The 27,438-nt window shown below is 39.3% G+C and overlaps 2 protein-coding genes and 2 pseudogenes across 2 annotated transcripts; all 4 read right to left on the reverse strand.

Moving 5' to 3' along the window:
- LOC130139157 (TMV resistance protein N-like) lies at window positions 1–3,220 on the reverse strand. Its single transcript, XM_056315585.1, has 4 exons — window positions 2,597–3,220; window positions 2,227–2,505; window positions 170–688; window positions 1–75 (listed from the first exon to the last, which is right to left on the reverse strand). Exons 1-4 carry the CDS (start codon window positions 3,218–3,220, stop codon window positions 1–3), a joined length of 1,497 nt encoding a protein of 498 aa, XP_056171560.1.
- Window positions 3,221–3,226: 6 nt separating this feature from the next.
- Window positions 3,227–5,798, reverse strand: LOC115666848 (toll/interleukin-1 receptor-like protein; annotated as a pseudogene).
- Window positions 5,799–12,675: 6,877 nt separating this feature from the next.
- LOC130139170 (pentatricopeptide repeat-containing protein At1g25360-like) lies at window positions 12,676–18,424 on the reverse strand. Its single transcript, XM_056315598.1, has 3 exons — window positions 18,019–18,424; window positions 17,263–17,764; window positions 12,676–14,535 (listed from the first exon to the last, which is right to left on the reverse strand). Exons 1-3 carry the CDS (start codon window positions 18,422–18,424, stop codon window positions 13,548–13,550), a joined length of 1,896 nt encoding a protein of 631 aa, XP_056171573.1. The 3' UTR covers window positions 12,676–13,547.
- On the reverse strand, window positions 15,614–26,122 carry LOC115668111 (tRNA-specific adenosine deaminase TAD2-like; annotated as a pseudogene).
- Between the last annotated feature and the right edge of the window lie 1,316 nt (window positions 26,123–27,438).

Below are 27,438 nucleotides of genomic sequence, written 5' to 3' on the forward strand. Positions count from 1 at the left end.
TCAGGTGGCACAAATGATCACGCTTAGCGATGGATGTAGGAAGACTAGTAAAATTGTTCCTCTGCAGATATAACCCTTCCAAGACAGGAAAACAGGAAAGATTCTCAAGAAACTCTACTTTGGACAAATTACATCTTGAGAGGTCTAAACTGCGTAACTTTGGAAGTACGGTCTTCATGCACAGATCAACTGAGTCCTCATACTTTGGAAACCCAATTAAATTGGTGCAAGAGCTAACTTCCAAGTGCGTAAGGTTTTGTAACTTATAAATGCTAGATGGAACATGTTCCAGGTTCTTGCAATTATATATGTACATTTGGTTCAAAGAGATAAGATTTTCTATTGATGTAGGAAGTCCTTTAATAGCGGTTGTTTGTAAATAAAGCTCTTCCAAGCCTTTGAGTTTATGTGGAATATCAGAGAACCTTTCAAATTTTGTGCATTTTTCAAGATGGAGACGTCGGAGATTTTTTGACTTCAGCTCATTTGCAAAAACACTAAGTTCAAGGCACTCCCTTAAATCCAACACCTGTAACTTGTCATGATATGCAATGGACTCATGGGCTTCTACCATGCTTTTGCAATTATGCATATACAATTCCTCGAGATTTGGAGTAAACGAGAGGTCAGGCATGCGAACCAACGAGTCGTAGTAACTGAAATTCATGTACTTCAAATTTTGGAAGCCCTGCAAGAACAGCGAAACCAGCTTTGATAAATATTCTGAAAGGGATAAAAGGGGTGTTTGTATGATGATGTTGCTTCCTTACATTTAAACCGTGGAATTCCCGTTTGAGAATAGGTTGCTATTGAGGCATATCAGGTGTTGGTCTTTCAAGAGATTATTATATTTTAGGCCGTCAATCGTAAATTTTGAGCAATTTGTTTATTTAATGTAGAGGTGATATGTTGTGAAGTCCACAAATAGGCCAATGCTACTGTTGTACGTAGACGGGGAAGTCAAACTCGTGAAATGATGGTAATTTAATATCGGATATCATTCACATTGTCCATGGTTTTATATGTTGATCATTAATAATATCATAATTTATTTGTAGGGGCTTAGCTTGATTGAGGGTTATAAAATTGACTACACAACACATGGGGGAGATTGGGTTTCTCAGAGGAAAGAACACGTCACAATTACATATCCTCAATTGTTATATAATCTATATTGACCGGGTGAACACTGAATATGTCCTTATTACATATCCTTAGGCTACAACACTCTTCATGTGGATGGAAGCAAGGAGCTTCGGTAGATCAGACAACACGGAACCTACTATTCAGGTTTCTGAGTGAATTTCTTAACTTATTAATTAACTTTTCATTCAAAGTTACTATAAACTGATTTTGTGAGTATTAAATATCGTGTTGAGAAATTACCAAACACTTAGAAACTTTACCAGTAATTATACATACATACTTACATATTTATGTACATTTTAGTAACTCAGAGTTAACTCTTATCATTTGACATTTTAGATATTATTTGAAAGAATTGAATAATATATAGACACACCATATAAAAAAAGTTCAAAAGTAAAATTGGGGTAACAATTAATAGAAAAGATTAGAATAAGTATCATTAAAAATCCCAAATCGACATGCATATTTACCCCATATTAATTTTCGTCTTACGAAAATCCTACACTGGTACGATTATGACACATTTATCAAAATCTAATTTTCGTTTAATAAAACATCTCGTACCGGTACTCCTCACCCAAATCTACTCTCTATTTGTAGATGAAAATTAGTTTGGGATAAAATGGTGCCGCATATCATGCAATTGGCAATCCCAAAATCTAAGTGAAGGGTCACGTGGCGAATATGCGAATGTGCGGCATGTGACAAAACTATACCACATGTCATGCCATGTGACAATCATAGTAGCATAGGAAAGTGCCACATGGTGAGTGTGGTTGTGGGTCACGTAACAAAACGATGCAACGTGTCAAGTCATGTGACAACCATAGAAGCAAAATGAAGTGTCACGTGGTGAGCACAAGAGTGAACACTTTATCGGATTCCAGCTCTAACTATATATAATAGATGAAGGTCAAGAATATATGTTTTATCACAAAAGAATTTCCCAAAAATCAATAAAATTTAAAATTTGTTTAAGTTTCTCAAAGACAATGAAACCAACTTTGAAAAACATTGGAAAGAAAATACAAATTTCATATATTAAATTCAAAAGGGCTAATGTAGGTAAATGCTCACCTTAAATTGATTTGGCACTACTGTGATACCGCAATTGCTTATATCAAGTCCCACTAATTTCTTTCGACCAGAGGAAAATTTGGGAATCTGAGGAGCACATCCATCCCATCGAAACCATCTTAGCTCATTAGGAAGACATATAGGATCTTGGAAAGAATTATGCACATTTCGCAAAATGAGCAATCTCAACCTTCTCATTTTTGTAAAATCATCAGGACCAATACATATTTCTGTCGGCTCAAGTAGCTCCACCACTATGGCTTTTACAACACAATATTCCTGTATAAAGAAGACTATTTGGGTTATGCAAGTTCAGTAATTAGAGTAAAATAGATAAGGAGCAGAATTTGATCATATATGCAAGTCTCACCATGTCACTTGACAGAACATCGACAACATCATCATACAGCCATAGTCTGCTGCGTTTCCCGAGATCATCGCTTTCTTGGTTCACAATATCCATGCCCATCAATTGAATCAAGTCATGCAATTGTATGTTCTTGGACTCAATTCTTATCAAGGACCTCTCCATGAGAATTTGTAATCCTATTACTGCCTTAAGATCGCAACTGTAGAGAACTTTCTTTACATACTCAGTATCCCAACCCTTAAAGAAGCAGGTAATGTGGAGAAAGATCTCTTTCACTTTTGGCTCTAGTCCACCATAACTTATTTTGAGCACATCATTGATGCCTTTTTTAGGAGCCGTAGAAATTTCATCCAGTGCACTTTTCCATTCATATTCTCTTCTACCGCGTAAGAAGGAACCTAGCACCTCAAGTGCTAAAGGAAGGCCTTTAGCATGATTTAGAGCACTATCCACTAGATCTGTCCTGATTTTAAAGTTTTGGTGTGTCAGAAAAGCATGCTTACTAAATAGCTCACGAGCTTCACTGTCATCCAGTTCTCTAATTTCGTACACATGATATTGATCTATCCCGAGATAAGTTAACAAATGGCTATCTCTTGTAGTAACAATTGATCCTACTCCCATTATGAAGCCACTTACCTTCTCCTACTGAAGCATGTAACTGGCGGAAGTCATCCACATCATCAAGGATAAGGAGAACTTTTTTGTGACAAAGTCTTTCTTGTATTAGATTAATACCTCTGTCAACATTGGACACTACTAATCTTTCTTTCAGTGCTAATATCTCAAATAGTAATTTTTCTTGCAAAGTTACTAAATCCTTGCAATCTTTTGAAACTTTTCGAACATTTGCCAAAAAACATGAATTCCCAAATTGATTGAAAATATCATTATAAATGGCTTTGGCTAAAGTCGTCTTTCCTATGCCTCCTTGTCCCCACAATCCCACCATGAGAATATCATCATCAGACTCAAGGTTTAACATCGATTTTAACTTAACCACTCGGGAATCTATCCCAACCGGATGTGTAGCAACATGCAAAAGTGTTCGGTCTAGGTGAGTGGAGATTTCCATCACAATTCTTTGTATAAGCTCTGACTCATCTCTGAAAAAAAAAAAGAAGAAGTTGTGGCATCGTTTTAGCAATTTGAATAAGCAAATAACAAGCAATTACTAGCCAATATGACAAAAGCAGTGCATCACATTTTTACATAACCACAGCCAAAACAAAATGTATTCCTACCAAGTCGAATTAGAACTCAAAAGAGCTCCACAACAATCGAAACAAGTTCAGGGTTCAACTTTTAGTCATCCAAGTGATTCATGTTCTTTTGATTTATACATGACGATTTGGTTATTTTTTTTGTTGAACTGTAATATGTAATTTATTTATACGCTTAATCAAATAAAGTTATTCAGGACTTTGAACGATGGTTGAGATTTTGATTTGAAAACTATCAAAATACACCGAAGCACGATGCCATTGCCTTACATGGCCTGTGCACACTAATTATCCTGTATCAAGTGTTGGCGAACTTTCTCTTACCTTCCAAAGAAAAGGGATAGGTGTAGTAACAAATACTTAACATTTTGTCCATTGATTGATCAAGTTTTAACATTTTATATTGTTCCAATAAGTCAGTAAAACTTTCGGGCAATGAAGTCCTGTTGTCAAATTTTTTTACGGGAAAAAGTCACGTGTCTATTCTATGGTTAGCTACATGTGATTTTTCAAACTCAAAATGCCACCGGTAACGAGTTTATGACTCGGACCTTACCCGAATGAAACAAGGCTTAGCAAAAGCCAAAGGCAGAATTCTATTGTTTCATGCCTAAAAAAAGTTTTCTTTTTATGATAGTGAATTTCAATAAGTGTTTGTAAGTATTCATAAAATTGTTGGTAAAAAATGATCGGTAACCTTTCCTTTCCCATAACTTGTTAGTACCTTATCAATGATTTTATGAAATCACCAATCTTTTTTATAATTAGTAAATAACTAATTTTTCGTAGTAACTTACCAAAATTGATTTGCATAACTTATGGCCTCGAACTTACTATTATATGAAATTACCAACATAACTTAGAGTGACTTATAAACATTCGTTATATTAAATAATTACCTGCTAGTTTTGGGTTACCAACTCTCACTTGAGCGACTTATGTTCTTTTAATTGACCATCTTTTTTATTGAGTTACCAACTCTCATTTGAGTTATTTACTAACTAATTTTAGAAATTGCCGATCTTAATTAGAGTGACTTACCAACTTCTCTACAATTAAGTTACCAACTAATTTTGGGTCATCAATTCTCGTTTGAGAAACTTGCCAAGTTTAAATTTCTTTTAATTATAAAATTTTCTTCAATTTTGCCAAATTTTATTTTTCTTTTTTAACTAAATCTTAAATTTACCAACTCTTATATGAGATTACTCACTTTAACTCAAGCTACTAAAGAATTTTCAGAAACCATAAGATGAAGCATCTATGCATATACTTACAATCATGTGTGTGCAGACTATTTACAAACAATCTCTATAATTACTTGTAAAAATTAGTTTCTTACACAAAATATGAACTCCACTCTACTTACCCATCTTTCAAATGCCACCCAGACAAGTTACTAGCATCGGAAAGAGCTTTCTCCCATTTCTTCACTTCCTTCAAATACTTCCCGAACTTGGACTCATGCTTAATCATAGCTTTTCCGTACCTCTCTCTTGGTGTTCTCACTTCTCTAGGTTCCACTTTGTAAAACCAGGGAAAGACCATGAGATCTATTTCTTTCTTGCACTCCATGATTCTCGCCACCTCTTCCAAACACCACCATGAGGAAGCGTAATCCTCAGAGAAAATGATTATCGCGATCTGTGATTCCTCGATTGCCTTCATAAGCACCGGCACTATTTGCTCTCCTTTCCTGAGCTCCTCGCTATCAACATAAGTGTAGATTCCTTTTTGGTCAAGAGCTCTGTAGAGATGACCGAGAAAGTTGTTCCGCACGTCCTTGCCTCTGAAACTTAAGAAAACATGGTAAATCCTTTCACATTTCGATGAAGAAGCCATTAGATGATGGAGTTCAATAATCTGCAACGAGTATTAGCTTAAGATTTGGCAGAGTGTTTTTAGGTAGTCCGTTCACCATTCGATCTTCTTGTTGATTTATTCTTATCCTAAAGGACAGAGGCGCATGACTTTTTTAGGGCAGGGTCAACAAAAAAGAATATTAGAAATTTGGAAAATGATGGTGCTTCTGGATGGACCAAGATATCTAATAGGTGTGAACACGTGGACTTATTTTTTCTGAAGACCACATATCACAGGGTTATTCCGATTGGCTGATTGATTGACGAGTTTGTTTGTTTGATATTGTATTTATTGGTAAATTATCGACAAATTTGACCAGTCAACAAGCCAAATGGCCGACGAAGGCAGAGAATAGTATAGGTCACTACTGGTCCGAGTGGACTCAATTATTGCGTAAACTGACAAAGAACTTTTGCTGGCTTCCTCGAAATCACATCCACGACCTCCGAGTAGTTGTTTCTTCTTTGCTAAATCGTAATTAAACACGTGACCCCTCAAAATAGACATGGCCACGGGCCAGTTTTGGTCTGGAACCGGCCCGGGTCAAACCCGGGATCGGCCCGTTGATCGTGCTCGCGGTTCGGAACCGGAACCGGCCAGTGGCCTACGAGCCCGGTTTCGGTTCCAACAATTTTGGAACCAACGGTTCCAGGCCCGATTCAAAAAAAAAATTCATTCTTTCTCTTCTTCAAATTTGATTACAATATACATTTTGGTTACATTTTATATTGAATAATTCATTATTTCATAATTTGATAATTCATTATTTTTTTATTTCATAATTTATTTTTTTAATTTTTATCGGCTGGTTTCGAACCGGGCCAAAACCGAAACCGGCCCGGAACTGCCGATTCCGGTTCATACATGGCCACGAACCGGAACCAGCAATTTCGGTTCGTGGCCATGTCTACCTCAAAAGACATATCATCATACGCACGATCAAATATTTCAGCAAAGAACAATATTAGATCTATTAATAAAATTAGAACTTTAGAAATGGTTCTTAAGTGTGGACCGCTATATCTAATAGGTGTGAACCCATCAACTTATTTTCTCTGGAGAACGGATATCACGGCAATATTCAGATTATCTTATTTTACACAAGTTTCTTTGTTTTTATATCAAATTTATTGTTAAATAGTTGATGCTCTTGAGTGGTCAACAAAAGTGTTTTCAATTAATGTACCGGATTCGAGGCTTTTGTCTATGTAGTCTTCGTTTTTCTTTTGGAAAATGAAGTATTTCATGTCATTAGGTTAGCTTTTATCATATGCTCACTAATAGAAAAAATTTATGGCTTCCTCGAAATGGCAATCCCAACTTCCAAATAGTCGTTTTTTCTTTTTTTTTTCCTTTTCTCCAAACTGTCGATAATAATTTAACACATGACCACTCAAAAGATATATAATTGATACGTACAACTAAGTATATAATTGGTCTAGCCCTATTTCATTATTTTTATAACTTAGGGGCACGAGAACAAAAGCCCAGCTACCCCGGAAGCTTATATAACTCTCTAGTGAAAACTCTTTTAACATTTCAACACTGCAAAAGACATGATATATATCTATATGGCTATTTTGTGAAGACTTCATTGAAAGAGTAACAATTGTAATTTTTGGGTCATGTGGGAGTGAAGAAAGACATCCCAGCCATACCTGTATGCTATGTTATAAACATCTAATACAAGCTAGCAGGTATGAATATTAAGAAAGTTTTATTGTGAATTTGATCACAGCGTGACACGACTCTAAAGAATGACAAGTCTAGGCCTCTTGGATGTCAATCATATTCACATGTAAACAAATGACGGAACTCTGTTTTACCCTACATATGAAAACAGTACTTTCTAATAGTCAAAGAATTACAACATTCCAGACCAGATGTTAAAAGAGTAAGTTTTTCAAAGTTTATACCTCTAACCTCGAAACAAAACTAGTGCTTCAAATAAGACCATAATGAATTCACACTTTCTAAACATAACAGCAAGATGAAAAGTAACTCAAGGGCAAGGAGTGTTAGCATTTCGTGTACCTAGTAAAGCAGAAGAAGCAAAGTTGTCATAGTTTATGCATACATTTTGGGAGACAACTCCCCATTTTGACATAATGTGCAAGTTTAAGGAGGCCAAAGAACATCAATAGTCTAACAAAAAATGATAATCTTTTCTCTTAATGCACACACAGCTTCAAATGTAACGCCCAGTGTAACTTCCATTTGTGGAAAGTGTTAAATGTGGTAAGCACAACCTGAAACCTACAACAAGCAAACTAAGTTCAAGTATGCATCGTCAGGACTATGAATTAAAATTCACTCAAAGATCCAACTTTCATCCATAGAAAAAAGGAATCCTACAAGTTAGTGCTAGAATATTACTGGCAGAGGTATTGTGAAATTCGTCTTCAACATGAACAAGATTGTTCTCCAATGTGGTCAGGAATGTCACGCCCCGAACCCCACGGCACGCGACAACCCTACTGAGGTCGATTCAGTGTAACGTCCCAGGACACGTCGCCGACCCAAAACCCAACACAGAGAACAATGCACATGCGGAAGCAACATAACACCCGAACAATATAAAACAATATGACCCAGGGATAGCAATAAACACAATAAATACAACTTGCCTTAATAACAGGGATTTACAATATTCATTATAACAGAGATCTACAAAACACCAAAACGGGTCAGCAGCCACTAACGTCAAAAAGGGGTAGGTGGCTCGGGCGGTCAGAGTACTAAACCTAGAGAGGGCACCTATAAAAAAGTGTCAGTCCTACCTAACTATGGTCAAAACTAAACCCTAGGGCAACCAGTCCGGATCGGATCCTGAGGACTCGGACGAATCGTCAGACAACTCGGACTCAGAATCCATCGAATCCGGCTCGGACTCGGCATCCACTGACTCCACCCCGGAATCATCCTCCGGCTCAAGCTCTTGCTCCATAGGCTCCGGCGCCGGCTCGATGTCAGACTCCCATTCCATTGGCTCCTCTCCCTCGGACTCGGTATCCATCCCGATGACGACTGGCTGAGGGTCAGAATCCTCCTCGGACGTGATAGCGGGGCTCACGATCTCTCCATCAATAGCCTGCGGATCCGACCGGCCTAACGCATCGAACGGGACATCAAAGGTCCTAAGGGGTCCATGGGTGTCGAACTGGTCCCGAAAACACCAAGCGAGATAAGGATGGGCTCGGAACGGTGACCCGCCCTCATCGACCCAAACTATATTGTAATACCTAACATAAGTCTCCCCGTTCCCTACGAGGTACTCCGTCACCGATCGCTCTATGCGATACGGGATCCCAAAACGAAGCGGTGCTTCTGCCATCTCAAGGTCGGGGGTCTGAAAAGTGAGGTTTAAACAGCAATGAGAATAAATCTCAGCGAGTAGGCCCCCTAAACCTAAACTAGGCTAACATGCACCTCCGGACAAGTATAAACCAAACACACAATGCAACAATCGAACGACTTAGGCCCCCGGCCCAATCAAATATATTCTTGACCCTGCAGGTTAGGCACGTAAGACTAATAATAATAGTACAGAACCCAGCCATGACACATACGCAATATCACTTGGCCACGACGCATGTCATGCACATGCTCATGCTCATACTCATGCTCATGTCTCATCGATGCACTTTTGCACACTTGCACACTTGCCAATTTTCCATTTATTCACCGACCCGCGTAAAACGCATCAGGTCCGACCCGCGTAAAACACATCAGGTCTTTTACTCATCAATCGATCTCCGGCCCGCGTAAAACGCATCAGGCTCATGACATAACCCGCGTAAAACGCATCAGGTTGGCCATCTTCCGGTAGTCCAGGCATCGTCCCGCGTAAAACGCATCGGGGTTTTATGTGATTTCACGTACACATCCACCAGTTATTAACTGAACCCCGCGTAAAACGCATCAGGGCGATTTAGGTGATCACATGCTCATGCCATTCGTGCACACTCGCATAATGCATATGTTATGCCAATGCTCGATATGCACATTCATAACCCGCCAAGCATCTCGATTCTCAGTCACATCAAGCAAACAACATGGCATCTCATAATTGATCTCAATTCATGCATAATTCGGCCACCACATAAGCAAATCAAGGCACACTCGGCGACTCACAATTAAATCGCAAATTAATCACACCTGGCCCAATTCGGCCCGTCATGATCAGCCCTTAAACAGTCCACTCTAGGCTGCTAATCCACCTCCAAATCATCACATTAGGCCATTAAATCACCACACAATCAGCCACTACTCAGCCCGCACATTGCACCCATTTTAATCCACATAATTGTCCAAACTAAGTCCATAATGATCAGCCAACAACCAGCCCATTCTAGGCCACCAAATCGCATTTAAATCATCACACTAAACCACCAAAATAGCCACAAAGTCAGCCCTAATCAATGGCCACTTAATCAACCCCTAAAATACCCTAATTACCCCTAAAACTTGTCTAAAGTGTACATAATCCTAATTAGGGTTTAGGGTTTGTACTCATTAGGTCTTAAGCTCCAAATATGGCTGAACAAGGAGGAGGAATGGGCTGCACGGTGGCTGGCTCAAGCCGGTTCAGTGGTGGCGCTCCGGCAGTCCTCACGGCGGCGGACGGTGGGCGACTCTCGGTTAGCTCACACGGCAAGGGGGCGACGGTGATGGTGATGGTGCCGAAATGAGAAGGAAGAGAGAGAGAGAGAGAGAGAGTCGGTCGAATGGGGGCGGTGATGAGGCAAGATGGTGGCGGACGGGCTGTGGTGAGCGGCGTGCGGCACCGGCGGGCGGCGGCGGGCTGTTCCGGCGTCTCCTTCGTGCGGTCGAGAGGGAAGGAAATGGAGAGAGTGGCGAGAGGGGAAGGAGTGGCCTGAGGAAGATGGTGAGAGTGAGAGGAGAGAGAGATTGAGAGGGAGTTTTGAAGAAAATGGTGAGTGGGGTGGTTGACCAAACCCACCAAAAATGTCCATCTTGTCCTCAATTCAATGGTTAGGATCATCTCTTGCAAAAATATCTAGGGGCAATTTAGTCCTTGATTTTTGGCAATAATAGGGGCTGATTAGTCTAAATTAAACCCCAAAAATTCGGAATTAACACTTAGGGGTCCAGGGGCAAATCGGTAATTTTCCACTTCCGGTCTAAAGTTTCATTTTTCGACCATACCGATCCCAAATATGACTGACCACACTAATACGACGTCGTCCTTGCAAAAATAGTCACGTACGTCCGTGAAATTCGACACTTAAGTCCGGATTCAATTCCACGATTAATTTCGCTCAAATGCGATTTTAGCGTCTCTCACTAACGGGCGGCTGTTTAGGGGTTATGCGTATCGACTTAGAAAACTCGAGTCGTGACGGTCTCGATTCTCAAGAGAACGCGAGGATTTATCGCTAGTTCCGGGGGTTGCGATCGTTCGGAATAAGTTTGGGATTGTTTGCCACGCGTACTCTCGGTCGTGTGGAATCACCCGTGATCCAATCGTACGTCGTTGGCCAAGCCAAATCCGTCACCCTCCTTGGATCGGCCCACATTGGCCCAAAATATTCCCTCGTCGTTCCTCGAAATCGGAGCTCGATTCACGGTCGAGTTCTTGGGTCCACGTACCGTTTTTCCTAGTTAGCCATTCCCTATTGGTCAATATCCCGAGAATAATCAGTTCCGGGCGAGACTCACTAAAACGAAATGAGGAATACATATCCATTTCATTGATCACGAAAGTGGGTCGAATTCAAAATGTTACAAGGAAGACTCAGGCAATTGGGTGCCCCAGCCACATATTCGCAAGACTTAAGAAAATAGATGGCACCAGAGTTATGGACTTCAACCACACATAACACAAAATAATCCATAGGAAAAGCAAAATGACGAGTTGACTAATCACTATTAAAATAAAAAGTTTCTACTTCTCATCCAACACATAAGTGAGTGTCGATAACTGATCAATTGTGCTAGACCATTGAGATTTTATTGTGCTTTTATGACTACTAGTTTCTATCCAAACATCTGCTCAACTTGAACAAGACAAAAAACCATGAGAGTACTAATTTTGGCACCACAAGTAAACTAGCCCCACTTGGTACTGTCGATTTGTTGAAGAGATCCAGCAAAATTGTGAGAGAACTTTAGGTGAAGTTAAATTTCATCCAGAGATTAAGAAGCTTTTGTTATATCTCATTGACCTAATGAGGAGACAGATGGGCTCTAAGAATGTAATAGAGGTGTTGAGGAGAAGAGTTAATGGGAGTTTTCAAAAAAAGGAATCAAAAAAGAGGAGGCAGGGCAGGAACCTTTCTTTTGTTTGGGTGGGTTTCTTTTCTTTTACCAAGTGGTACTTCCTTCTCTCTAAATGCCCCAATTTCTCTCTCTCTCTCTCTTTCCTAGAGAGAGATGGAAAGTAGCTATTTCCAAGGCTCTAAGTTTTCTCCCTTAATTTAATTCTGCAGAAGGGATATCTTATGTCTAAATAGTTTCTTTTTTTCTGGTGGCTTCAAAGCCATAAACCAAGTGATAAATACTCACCTCTCAACAGAAATCCCTGCATGGAGCCAATGGATGGCAATGTCATCCAAAGCAAGATTTCCTCCCAAGTCTCCAACTTTCCACATGCCCAACACATACAGCTAAGAAATGTTTGAATTCCCTTAGCCTCCTAGACTAAACCAAAGCTGATAAAAAAGCCATGGATTCCACATGGATGCATTATCTATTATGTCAACAATTAAAGTAAGCCAATATTGTATAGTGCTCATAGAGCAGCTCCACTCTCATCAATGCTTAACACAACGAGCAAACTCAGGATGCTTACAGGTTCATGACAGGAGAAATAACCTCATGCCCTCGCTACCAATAATCCCCGCAAGAGCAAATGCCACTCCTAAAGCAATGAATGCGGCTGGAATCTCTCACAACCATCTCACGATCAACAATCTTTGCAGTAAGTTTAATTGCAAAATGTCATTCCCCACAAATGCAAAGATTCTTCATTACAGTTATTGTACTACCCTTGATAGTAATAATGACCCTTCCTTCTGTTCGTCTTCCATGTCATGGAGAGAGAACCTCTTATTTGGAACGTTACCCGATTCCTTCAACTTCAGTTTCAACCAATCCGGCTTCCAATATATGTTCTCACTCAAACGGTGAGATTTATCCCTAGAAAGAAATAAATGCTTTTGCCCCTTTATAGTAACCCAACTGCTACCTGGTTGCTTCACAATCCATTGATCCCTCATAGTCACTCTTAATCTCGAGACATCACCCCACCTATTAGCAAAAGCATAGAAGTTGGACAGTAAAACATAAGCAGCACTACAATGTGGTTTTGGGTCAAGAATATAGTTTGCAGCTCTTTCTGTCAAATCTAGGTTAGAATGCATCCTGCAAGAACTAAGCCAAGCAAGCCACACTATGGAGTTAGTTTTAAAGGGCATGTTCTTACAATATCCTCTGCTTCCTCTAGCTTCCCACATCATCCTAGCACATCCACCATGCATGCATAATGCTCATGCTTCAATTCACTGGAAGTGTTCTAACTAAAGTATCTGAACAAGCACCTCCCCTTTTGTAACATCCCAGAATGACTACAGGAAGAAAGTAGTCCCGTGAGTGTGATCTCATCTGGTTGTACCAGTCTGCGAATCATTTGGCTAAACAACTCCATAGCCCACATCCCTCAAGCATGTTGTGCAAACCCGCAAACAACGACATTCCAGGTGACAATGTCCTTCTCCCCGAGTCTTTTGAACACTACAACAGCATCATCAATGCCTCCACACTTATTATACCTGACTACAAGAGAATTGCCAACAAAAACATCACTTTCCAATTTCGGCTTTACAGCTGACGCATGGACCTCCTTACCTCGATCTAGAGACTCTAAAACTACAGCAAGAGTTTAAAGAACTTAGAGAAGAAGATTGATTAGGAAGAACACTTGTTCTCATCATGTCACTGAACACCTCCAGGCCATCTTCATGCCTACCATTCGAGCCATAACCAGTTAGAAGAGCCGTGCATATGACCACATTCCTATAAACTGCTTCATTGAAGACTTGGGTTGCTTTCTCAATGCGCTTGCAATTAGCATAGAACGTGATGACAGAAGCACATACAAATCGACTAAGGCAGAATCCTGACTTGAAAACATGACCATGAATCTGCACACCAAGAGGAAAAGATGATGCATTTGCACAGGCACTCAATGCACATGTCAAGTTACTCGAATTGGGAACAACACCAGACTCGAACATTCTCTCAAAAAGGATTAAAGCCTCTTCACTCTTACCATTTTGGTCACGCCCGCTAGTCCTTGGAGTCCATGGAATCACATTTCGAGAAGGCATTTGCTCAAACAATTTCACAGCATCATCAACCCTCGCATTCTCACAATACCCATGAAGCATCGCATTCCATGCAGCAAGATCCCTTATGAGCATCTGTTTGAAAAATCTCTCTACCTGTTCAACTTGTCCAAATCGAAAGAACCCATCTATCATTGTCGTCCATGAAACAACACTTGGTTCGGGCATTTCATCAAAAAGCTCTTCCGCCATCATCAAGTCCCCGCAGTCTAAGCAGCCTTTGATCATTGTGTTCCTGCAAATTGCATCTCTCACGGGTATTTCGTAGAACAGTTTCAGGGCATCGTCAAGGCAGCCAGTTCGCTGGCAACCCATGATCATCTTTGTGAACGAATGAACATCTAGATATTGAAATATGTCCAGAACCTCCCGAGTTTCATCTGGCTTTTCGTTCTTAAGGTGTCCAGAGACCGCGGGACTGTCACTAGTTGCATGACTCGCACGTTTAAAGAAGCGCTTGGAGACTTGGGTGTAGGTTTCGCATCTGAGATTTGGGACATTATCTCGTGAGCTTTTACAATTACTGGATGATCAAGGCTGATATAACATAGGCACTTGTTTCGGTAAATTGGGAAATTTTGCTTGCTTGCTTGTATTATTTCACTAAAATTTCAATAAATTGTAATGTGGATTAAACCTTGTGTTACTACTCCTTGTTTCTCTCTTAGTTTGAATGGTGGCTTGGAGGGCTGTCACGACTTCCTGAACGGTCGGGAGACGGATTTAGAGGTAACGTCGAGTTAAGGGACCAACGGTTCTCAATCATCACGAGTTCTCCTGAACCTTTACATTGCGCGATGTCAGGAAATTCATTTCAACTAATTAAACCTACGAAAATCCTATACAAGAGTCGCCAATAGCTTATTGTGGTCAATTAGAAACCTTCAGTACCTAGGTCAGGGACTTGATTAATCTTCAATGTACTCCATATATTCCAAAGGTTCTCCAGATTGAAATTGAATTCTAATAAAATACAATTATTTTTGGTTGGATATGAGGATCGATACTGTGCTAAGTTGCTTCAATTGAGTGGCTTTAAATGTGGAAATTTGTCTGTCAAGGTTTAGGATCTTTCTCTTACCCCTGGTAGACTAAGTGACAAACGATGTAGGTCTTTGATCAGGAAGATTCCAAATGGAACGACGGCATGGACTGTAAAAACACTTCATTTATGCAGGTAGACCGCAATTGATCAAGTTTGTCGCATTTTACAACTTGATAAACTATAATTGTCAAAATTTTGTTAAGCCAAGAAAGTTGGTATGAAATGCCCAGCATTTGTGTAAAGGAAGGTCAGAAAATACTCATGGGGCCAAGGTTGATTGGAAGAGGTTTGTTTGCCTAGGATTGGAGCCTTGTTTCTTCATATGACGTATACAATAAAGAGGATATGGTATTAGCGGCGCACGGCACAGCCCGGTACTGTTGGGCCTATGTCTGGGCACTGGCCCATTAGGTTGCAGACCGTTAGGGATCACACATGATATAGACCAGAATTATGAAGCTCAAACACATCAAGAGCACGCCTAGAATTGCCTCAAACTTCGAAAGCTCATAAAAAAATCAGGTTGGATTATAGAATATTTTGATAACAAAAATGAGCATCAGAAAGCTGATGCCTACACAGGGTTATGCCATAAATTATCTTACAATCTGATAATCATGTTAAAGCATGAAATGTACTTGTGATCACAGCTGCAATCCTTAGAAAACACATAAACATCAAGGCAAAAACTGATCCGGACATGCATCACGCTTCCTTTCTTAGGTCCCTTGATGAAATTCTGTGATCGAAAAAGCAGTAAACGAAAATGCATTGTCGGTCAAAGCGCACTGAATCATTTGTAGATACTTTATCGTCAATAACGTTCACACGAATCTCTATACTTAAAGGGCTATTTGAACAACACTATGATTATACAACTTTTTATGATTTTGAGACAATAATCACCATTAACTGTTTCTGACATCACAAAACAAACAGCATAAAATCTTATTATGCTAGAGTATGCACCAACGATGTCGCATCCAGATTTGCACTTTACATGTAGTATACAAAGGATCACAAAACTATTAGTTCGTAAGTTATTTTGCGATGAGTTCACCTCAAGAATGGGAATTACCGTGAACTGCAAGTTTGACTTTAGGTTTAGTCAAATTAAGAGATTAACTGACAAGAATAAGAATAATGACCATTTTTTTTTGGTAAGGTAAGAATATGTATAACTTTCCAAATCACAAAGTACAACCTAAGCCCAAACCAGCTCATGACCATATTAGGACATAGTAATGTCCATACAAGGTCAAGAGGGTCCAGCAGGAACTATATAACAAGCCGAAGGACGGCTAAGAACATGGAAAAAGAAATAAGAAGACAAAGATAACCAATCCAGCCCTAGATTGGATGGGCGACGCCAAAAACTCCGGCAATCTCTGAAGAGGGCCCCGGAACAGCGAGAGCAAGACTACCCAAGCAAGACAAAAGGCGCCGGAAACCAAAACCACCACAATAAGCCGGGCCAAACCGAACCATGGAGGTGAAGCCCACAACTCCGGAATCCCCTCCAAAAGGCACCAGATCAGCCATAATCGTCATTAATCAAAGATAGAAGGAGGAAGGTCCCACTTTCTCTGGACAATGCGGTTCCTATAAGTATCCTCAACTGTCCCCATGGAAATAGCTTTGTCCTTCATGACTTTGAAGAGATGCTTACGCATACCAGGGATGAAAACGCTTTTGTTCCTGAAGATAGCGTTGTTCCTTTCGGTCCAAATAATGTGACATAGAGCACCAAAGGAAAATCTAGAAATGCGGTGGGCAAACGAAGATCCTCCGCAAACTTTCATAGCCTAGAGGATATGTTCTTGCCAGGGACGATTGCGCCAAGGTAGCCTGCAATTTGTCGCCCAAAGAGAAGCCAATCTACTGGTAGAAGTGCATTCAAAGAAGAGATGGTTGATTGAGTCTGGTGTAGATCCACAAAAGGCACAGAGAGCATCGGCAATCCTGCGATTTTGTAACAAGAATACCTGGGTAGGTAGCCGGTTAAGGGATATTAACCAAAGGAGAAAAGCATGACGAGGAGCTATGTGCCGATCCCAAATGAAGGAATGCCAGGGGGTTGGATGCCATTTCCTTCGGATATGATTCAAAGCAAGAGTAACAGAAAAGGAATTAGAAGGATGAGGTGTCCAACCGAAGCTGTCCAACAAGCTATCCACAATAGACGGAAGGGGATCCATCCAACCCATAATAGTGGCAAGGGTGTTAGAAGGTTGCCAAGAACCTTCGTAGAAAGATCGCACTGTAGCATCCCGAGGAATGCGCGATTGATAGATCTCCGCATTACTAAAAAGCAAGTATAGCGGGCCCCTGCTGTGCCACCAGTCAAACCAGAAGGATACAGAGTGCCCATTTCCAATCTTCCATCGGAACATAGCTTGAGCAGATAACCGCATATCAAGGATTTTCTTCCATGTCCAAGAACAGAAGGTAGGTTTGGGCACAAGCCAAAAATTTGCCTTCTTTAAAAAGGTGGAGTGTATCCACTTACACCACAAGGATTCTTTGTCGGTAAAGAGAAGCCAAATGTGCTTTAAAGTCATAGCATTGTTGTATTCAACAAGTCTCCGGATGCCTAGGCCGCCTTCCTCTTTGGGTAAGCAAACAGCCTTCCACACTACTTTAGCTCCACCAACTCCAAGGTCGGGACCTTTCCATAGGAATTGCCGCAGAAACGCCTCAATACTATGCAATCGATTTGGGTAAAGAAAAGATGGTGGCCCAAAGATACTTGAATGGAATGCAAGACCGACTTTATAAGTCGTAGGCGACCAGCAAAGGAAAGAAAGCGTTGGGACCAAGAACGGGCACGAGCCGTGATAGAATCAATCAAGGCTTTACAGTCCACCTTACGCAGTCTGGTTGAGATAATAGGCACACCAAGATAACGAAATGGCAATGTACCCTGCTGAAACCCGAGGCATTGAATTAACTGGTCATGCAACGCCTGAGTCCCTCCCGTGATGAAGATGTTGCTCTTCGCCTTATTCGGTTTTAATCCAGACCAATCAGAGAACAAGAGGAGAGATTCATTTATCAGTTGAACTGACCTCAAGTGACCTTCTGCGAACAGCAGTACATCATCCGCAAAGAAGAGGTGCGATAACCGGGTCTTTTTGCATCGCCAAAACCAGTGGAAATCCGGCATATCAGTTTTAGCCTTTAGAATGCCCGAGAAGATCTCCATAACCAGAATAAAAAGGTAAGGCGATAGAGGGTCTCCTTGGCGAATCCCCCTAGAGCTCCCAAAGTAGCCATGCAATTTGCCATTAATGGAAACCGAAAATTTTGCTGTCGTAACACAAGCCATCACCAGCTTGGTAAAGGAGACAGGAAAGTTGAAGAATAATGACCATTATGATTAGAATAAACCAAGAATCAGGAATGAAGAGCAAGGATGTTGTCTAACTTCATTTTGAAGACCTTTATATTGCCTCGTGATTAAATATTACCATACAAGAGAATTTATAGCTGTAGGTATACTCAATCGTCGCATGAGCATCATATCATACTGCCACAGCAAGAGACATTGCCACAGCGCCCTAATCCATGCCATTCCATTGTTAACAGCTACACTACAGAAAGGTCACAGCATGCAGCCCATTTATTATATGCACAAGTAACTGATCATCGTTCAATATGCAGCAGAGGTGCTTCAAAATAGTATACATGATGTACATTATGTTCAGAAAAGCAAGGAATCATAAGTTCAAAGGTCTTACCTAGTTGTGCAAAGGCATAAGAAGACTCAACAGGAAGAATCAATGCACGTAGATCTAATGAGAAGCCTGAGTAACCCGTGACCTGTGAGGCTTTGGAGCTGAAAATCAAAGATTAGGATTCAGCATACATATATATAAACAAATCATAGATTCCACAATGTCATAAACAGAGAATGAATTGAAAAGGAGGGGAAAAAAGGAGAAGAGAAATGATATTTCATGTAACAAGGTTCAACAAAACAAAGAAGAAACATGACCCAAATTGATTTTATCATTGCAAAGGTCAATTATTAAAGACCATCTTTTCTGTATGTAATGAGTTTCCAAAGCGTACTAATTATCTCAGAGGAATGAAAAGGTTCTGGTCCGATCAGTCTCTTGAAATATTTGCAACTGAAGAGCACAAACTGGACAATTGCTCGACCAAGAACCATATATAATTAGTAATTCACGACAGGGATCAAGGAAGAAGATATTTCTCTCTAACGAGTCTAACCAATGGATTATCAACTATTAAGATACTGCACTTCATCTTTTTCCTTAACCAAGGACATGACATCCCATTTTTCAAATGGCAATCCGGCTAGGTATACTGAGTCTAGAGGAAGCAACATATGAAATGTTCTTTCTCTAGCTGGTTGAGAGAATTGATTGAAAAGTAGAAATAAAAAGAGGCTTCCTGAATTCTTCTTAATCAATATGGAAGGGGATTAGTGCTAGGAAGACCGTCGTATTAGGCTCTAAAAGATAAATTTTTCTAGAAGGGTCTTTCAGAGAGACGTTGCTAGCAGGCACAATCTCAACTTCATTGATTGATGAAGAAAACTTTGGTTCACAGGTAGAATTTCTCTATTATGCTCATAAAAGCCTCTTAGAAAGTATTTAACCATGGGCCCATTGAAAACAAACTACCATTTCCCTTAGGTTATCTAATGTAAATAGGTGCAAACTGCATTATAATAACATTCTTTCGAACAGACAATACAACTGATTAAAATGGTTGATTGCCATTTATACCATTAGGTTTTCCTCGTTCATAAAAATCTTGTAGAAGAGAATTGGCTTCTGATGCCATTATACCTCCACAGCATTTGAAACCCTTTGATCCAGAATTCCCAATACTGCAAGAATAACAAGAAAAAAGTTAGAAACATTCATAAATCAGGCAGATGCATCCCAGAATGCTTTTGACACATAATCAGATTATGAATCGAAACATAACTGTAAATTTCAAGCTCTAAAAGTATTGAGTTTTCATGGTTTTTTTTTCCCTGAACTTTTTGCTTAGATGCATCCTTGGTACATCTCTTGCTTCTTCCCCCAGTACTTGAGCTTGTTCTTTCAAAACTAACAATTTGAACAGAAAAATAATGTCCGTAATCTAGATTAGCAACTTCATGTACTGCTCAAATCACAATGAAACAGATCCTGTTTCACTACGTTTTAACTTTTATTTCAACAAAGTCAGAGCAAAAAATTGATTAGTTCTGAACAAGCGTAGGAAACATGAAATGTTAGCTCATAACAACGTCAGACAGTTGAAATATCATACTGGAAACACAAGCCATACACCATAGTTTAGCAGGCACATGCTCTCATGTAGGAAGAAGAGATGAAGAAACAGGGGAGAGGGAAAAGGAAAAAAGAAACTAATGTTAGCTTAACTTGTGGCACTTCCCAGAACTATAAACTTTTTAGGGCAAACAAAGAATACCGAAATGTCTAACAAGTCACCGAGAATTTAAGAAAAAGGAAACAAAGCAGGAAAAGAAAGAATAAATATAAACTTGACCTCTTAATGCTTCCAGAGACACCATTTTCTTCCATTTAGACTGAGGAAAGAACAGAAAAGATGGAAAATTAGTTCCATAAACCTCCATTTATTTTCGTGGTTATGTGTTGCAATATCTGACGTGGCAACAACATGCAGAATCACTACGAACCCACATCCATCAGTCATCAACATAATGAATCATAAACCTCCAGTAAGCTTTAGTTGTCAATTGTTATATGTCACAATTTCAAAGTAAAGCTATGTAAATACAAAACCAGCAGCAAAAGCAAGTTCATGAACTGACCTAATGTGTGCCTCAGAGCTACTTGAATGCAACGACATTATTGACCCATAGCCTCCAAATGTTTCATTTGCACAGCCATAATATACTTCCTTTAAATCTAAACGGGAGAGAGTCATCTAATCATAAATAAACAAATTTTAGGAAAGTTCGGTTTTATTTCAGTAGGATCAACGGATGTACCAATGATCGATAATGCTACTGCACACATTATGCATGGTTCACATGTCACATAAAGGGAGCATGCTGAAAACTTCTCTGCAACTTCTGCAGCCGAAAATCCAGTCCTCTGCCACTATAGAAGAAGAACATCAAGAGCTTCCATCTCTGCATGTCTCGTTGCCCATGAGAGCACAAGGGGAAAAACGAAGCAAGCATATCAACCCTAGGAGCTTTGTCATGAGAAATATTTCTCCTTCAAGTTAACTGATTAAGAGTATATATAAGATTGATCAAGGCATATACTACATGAAGTCAACAAGTTTTACTCACTTGAAGTTGCTGAGAATCTCACTAGGAAAAAGAGGCTTCTTATTGGATGAGCCACCTCCACCTTTTTTAATAGTATTTTTTTAATATACCTCTGTAGCAAGGTGCCTTTGTTTTTTTATTAATCTCCACAAGATACTAAAAGGGCCAAATATTTTTCACATCAACTATTCATTGCTATCCATAAAATCATTTATAGTCATGAGAGCAATGTATTGTCACCTCATCTCATGACTATAAATGATTATAGAAATAGACTATTAGGGGTTTGTTTAGTAACATTTCTGTTCCTAAAAATAATTTCTGTTCAGAAATAGTTTTTTCTATTTCTATTCCCTAGAAGAGTTTCTGAGCAAAAAAATGCGTTTAGTAACTGTACAAAATTTCTATTCCCGGAGTAGAAAAAGAACAGAAATGCATTTGGCAGGACACTAAATATTTTTACTCCCAATTTTTTCATTTAATTATGAAATTGTCGGCGGAGACTTAACAATTCATGTTTGGATAAAATTGGACTAGAAATAGAATAAGAATATATTATGATATAGGATTGGCTGACCTTAATACAATCATAAAGAAAATTACTCCTTATAGACAAAGCAAATACCGGGAGATGGTTGAGGAAATTGCTGTTTAGGGCACTTAACAATTCATATTTGGATAAAATTGGACTAGAAATAGAATAATAATATATTATGATATAGAATTGGATAACCTTAATACAATTATAAAGAAAATTACTCCTCATAGACAAATCAAATATCGAGTGGTTGTCGAGGAAATTGCAGTTTAAGGTGTAGGATTTTAGGATTTGGGGTTAGGGGTTAAGGTTTTAGGATTTCGGTTTTGAGGTTTAGGGTTTGGGGTTCTGGGTTTTAGATTTTGGATTTTATGGTTTAGGTTTTAGAGTTTCGGGTTTGGGGTTTTAGGTTTAGCGTTTCGGATTCTAGGGTTTGGGGTTTAGTGGTTTAGTATTTATGGTTTTAGGGATTCAGGTTTTGGGTATTGGGATTTGGATTTAGGGTATAGAGTTTAGGGTTTATAGTTTATGGTTTAGGGTTCCGGGTTTTGTGGTTTAACGTTTTAGGATTTACGGTTTGGAATTACGATTTTAGGGTTTAGGTTTTAGGATTTTAGGTTTGGAGTTTCGGGGTTTAGTGTTTCGGGTTTTGAGTTTGGGATTTTAGGGTTTAGGGTTTGGATTTACGGTTTTAGGGATTTGGGTTTTGTGGTTTGGGGTGAGTTTAGGGTTTCGGGTTTTTCATTTTAGTGTTATGGGTTTTAGGGTTTGGGTATTGAGGTTTAAGGTTTTGGGGTTTAGGGTTAAGGTTTAGGATTTTGGGGTTTAGGGTTTGAGGGTTAACGTTTAAGGTTTGACGGTTAAGGTTTAGGATTTGGGGTTTTAGGGTTTAGTATGTGAATATCTTTTGAAAAATGAAGAGCTGATCTTGCTTCTCTATTGTTTTTTTTTTATTCCAGAAACAGAAAAGTAGATTTTTTTTACTTCTTATTTCTGTTCTAAATCTATTCCAAGAACAATTTTCTGTTCCGGGGAACAAAAAAACTAACTAACGTTACTAAATGGATTTCTGTTCTTTTTTCTATTCCGAGAAACAAAATAATAGAAAAACAGAGAAACATAAATGTTACTAAACAGACCCTAGATAAGAGATGATCCCTACCAGAAATCAGGCTTAAACTAGTTGTGTAAATGGTCATTGTATGAAGAACTGTGCCCAAGTAGCAGGTTCTTACAACTTAAAAGGCAATACAATGGTCACAATGCATTTTTAGACCATTTAAGTAAACCAAAAGTCTAGCTAAATACAGCCAAAGAGAACAATTTTAGGAACTTCACAAAAGCAGATAAAAATATGGTTCCAGACAGAGCACAATGGTAAACAAAAAACGTAAAACATTGTGCATAATAACGCAAGATTGTTGTTATTGTTAACCGTAGCCATATTTTATGAAGAGCAATGGGAATAAAGCCCCTTACAGCCTAATAATGCATGGATAATTTCACTTTTAAACAGATTTGATCAGATTTATTATTTTATTATCTAATAAATACATATTAACGGAGAAACATGAAATGATCAACAATAAACTACAAGTGGATGATTCGAGGGTATTAATTCGGAACAATAACAAAGTGCAATCGGCCAAAATTTATAGAAGGGGGTGGAGAAGCAATGATAAACATACATTCCATGTCTTGTTAGTCCGGTTTCTTCCTGCCGCAATACCGTTCCCATCCTCAATAATCACACAGCTGTTCAATCAAAGAGTCCAATCTGAAATCATTCACTAATAAGATGGAAATACTAATCATATTAATTAGAAAATGAAGTAACATATATGAAATGCACCTAGTTACAGACAATCAGTATCTTACCCAACTGGAGCTTCAAGGCTGTCCAAAGCAAGCTTTGCCTTATACAAGAAAAGCAAATAGGTCTTGTTACTTGTTAGGAGAAAAATTATAAGAATAAGAGTCAGAAATTCTTTCATGCATGCATAAAGCCAAATTCAAGAGGAAATCAACATCACGTTGTCAGCAGTAGTAATATTTCAGTATCAATATACAGTTACTAATGGAACAAATGCATGTCCCATACTTATATGATCAAGGTCTTGCAGGTCCTGTATACTGGTCACTAACTTCCAAGCAATGATTATCACCCCATACTCATCCAGTAATACAGATGCAAATCCCACTTAACGGTTAAAATGATATGGCTCTAACAACAGTACAGCTAAAACAAGAACAAATTTGAGAAACTACATGTTGTTGATTCTAGTGTGTCCTATCATGGGTACCTTAGAAGCTTTTCTTTCCATTAATGAGGTTTCACTCAAACATTCAAGAAGCTTCCTTGAGTTTTAGCTTCTGGGTCATTTTCCTTTACAAATATTAAGGCACATGACGAGAAAGAGAGATCCATAAAACCGTTGTGAAGCCCTCAGAAATCATAATTGGCAATCAGCTTTTGTGATTTTGTCTCTATTCTACTGAATAACTTATGTAAACTCTGTTTTTCTTTTTTTCTTTTACATATCCACAGGCCACAAGGCCAAAGAAAAAACCTAACCAGTTATCCATGGGCACAACCGATGTTCATATTATGCTCACGCTCCAAGTAAATTTCGTTTTCAATTCTCCCTAGGTGCCAAAGTTTGCAAGTGGCAAAAGGACTCGACTGTCAAGCAACCTCTCCCTGTGGCTTGCCATCTCATTGCACCTTCTTCATTCCTCTATGGTTTTGCCTCTTCAAGCGCCTCATGAAACTTGGCGACAGAGTCTTATCCTAGTGGTCAAAGTTTCTCATAATTCAATTGTCCTAGCAAACCTATCACCCACTGCACATCTTTATGATAGGCACATACTACACATCCACATTTCCTAGACACCTCAAAAGCACCCTATGGCTTGCCGAATTGCACCTTCTTCATTCCTCTATGGTTTTGCCTCTTCAAGCACCTCATGAAACTTGGCGACAGAGTCCTATCCCAGCGGTCAAAGTTTCTCATAATTCAATTGTCCGGGAAAACCTATCACCCACTGCACATCTTTATGATAGGCACATACTACACATCCACATTTCCTAGACACCTCAAAAGCACCCTGTGGCTTGCCGTCTCATTGCACCTTCTTCATTCCTCTATGGTTTTGCCTCTTCAAGTGCCTAATGAAACTCGAGGATAGAGTCCTATCCCAGTGGTCAAAGTTTCTCATAATTCAATTGTCCTGGCAAACCTATCACCCATTGCACATCTTTATGATAGGCACATACTACACATCCACATTTCCTAGACACCTCAAAAGCACCCTCCCTCTCCCTCTCTCTCTCTCTCTCTCTCTCTCTCTCTCTCTCTCTCTCTCTCTCCCAACCTACAGCACCTGGATTGGCTCAGTTTTTCACCTGAGAAAGGGGCTGAAGCAACCCATGTACACCCTACTTCCCTTTGTTTCACTCTCCCGCATTTGTTTTTCCTTTGAACCTAGACTTCACCTACTTCTTTCAATAAATTGCCACCTACAGAAACGAAGAAATAAAAGCTATACCTTCTAGAAATTGTTGCTGATTTTGCAGCGTGTAGCGTCGATTACCAATGGATTCACTATGAAGCATCCACAGACAACACTTATGAAGAAACACTTATTCAATGTCTCTCGTTCAAAAGTCAACTATACATTCTTCACATTCCCGCGCAATTATAGCACCAAACGAATCGTTCACATTTCAGCCCAAGTGTTCCATTAACTTAATACAATTCGGCTGTGCCAGGCATTACCTGATCTATAGCAAGCTGCATAAAACCCAGAACCTCAGGAGAGAATTGTTCACCTGAATCTACGTTATCAGTTTCCATGGCTGTGGTTGGTGGTGGTAGTCCGTCGCCTCCACTTGCCAGTCTCCGTCACCTTCAGTAGCTAGGCTATTTTAGGAAGAAGAACTTCTTCTGTTTGTCACCTCCATTGGCAGGTGGCAATCTTCCACTCGTCAAAGCTCGCTGGTGTCGGATGAAAGATGAGCAGTCGTGATATTGTAGGTGGTGTCGATGGTGAAGTTTGCCTATGGTGAAGGAAAGAAAGGAGCTTATAACAGGAAATCAAAGAAAGAAGGTGGAGAGAAAGAATTAAAAACAAAAAAAAGAATAAATAGAAGAAAAAATTACAGAAATTTATTTTAGGATATATAGTTAACCAGGGTTAATGTAGATTTAGTGAAAAGAAAAAAAAGGTTGAAGGGGATGCACGTGCGCATAATTAGGTGGTCATGCATAGATGAAAATTGGTAATTATTTATGAAGTATGTGGTCCCGAAAGACCAATTATATTTCTCTTTACCAAAAAAATAAAAAGACCAATTATATTTCTGCTATGATCAAAGGGTAGTTTGGAAAGACCAAACTTGATTTTGACTTAGGCTCTATTTGTTTAAAGGAAAATAGTTTACTAGAAAACTTCTTTTTCCATTTTTCAAAGTGCTTGGTATGGGAAAATAAGCAGGTCAAAGAAAAATGACTTCAGTCGACCAGAAAATACCAAGCTTAAAAATAAGGAAAATGACTTCCTAATTTTAAAAGTGGAAGTCATTTTCCAAAAAAGTATGGAGGACTATCCTTACTAAAGTGTTTTGATAGATGACCAGGTAACAAAAGGATTCTTTCGAGCATACGCACTCGAGCGAGCACGCATGTTCACTAGGAGACCACAGAATTCTGTGGACAACACTAGCATAAACTGCTCAAATGGGAAAATTGTGGTTCAATGTGATTCATAGCCTGATATAGAGGATAGTTAATGCACCAACCTAGCAGTATGTCATCACACACCAATACAAAAATTGATCATGGACTCAGAGGTTCACAGCCTGACAAGCCCTCCCACAAATTGAGTACAGACCAAGAATAAAGCAGGACATCGTGCAACTCCAATACAGGTAAAGAATATGTTATTCTCCACTTGTTCAAGGTCCTCTCCACATCATCTCTAATATACTGTCGTCATCTCTAGCTAGTCATGGCCACGGTTCGAAACCGGCCGGTTCCGGTTCAGAATCGGCGGTTCCAGTTCGTGGGCATGTATGAACCGGAACCGGCCATGTATGAACCGGCAGTTCCGATTCGTGGCCGGTTCTGGTTCATAATTTAAAATTTTAAAAAATAAATTATGAAATAAAAAAATAATGAATTATGAAATTATGAAATAATGAATTATTCAATATAAATTGTAATCAAATTTGGGGACAAAAAGAGAGAAAGAGGGGGCTTGAACTTAATAAATTATCATTAAGCGCCTTACAATTCATTATAATGATCTATAAAAAAAAAGGAACACAATATATATGCCCTAAAATGACCTCAAAACCTAAGCCTATCCGAACCCCCGCATTCCGTGTGCATGGGTCACATGTCGTCGGATTATACTTCGGTTTCCCTAAGCTCACGTGGGCGTACCCGGTATGAGAAACAAGGGTCCCCGAAATATTTGCCAACTCCAATAGTTCTTTTATCCTCAGTCGTCGCTA

This window comes from Syzygium oleosum, unplaced genomic scaffold (assembly GCF_021117445.2).
Source record: "Syzygium oleosum isolate NSW1041296 unplaced genomic scaffold, Sole_v2.1 Sole_v2.01, whole genome shotgun sequence".
In the NCBI taxonomy this organism is placed as follows: Eukaryota; Viridiplantae; Streptophyta; class Magnoliopsida; order Myrtales; family Myrtaceae; genus Syzygium; species Syzygium oleosum.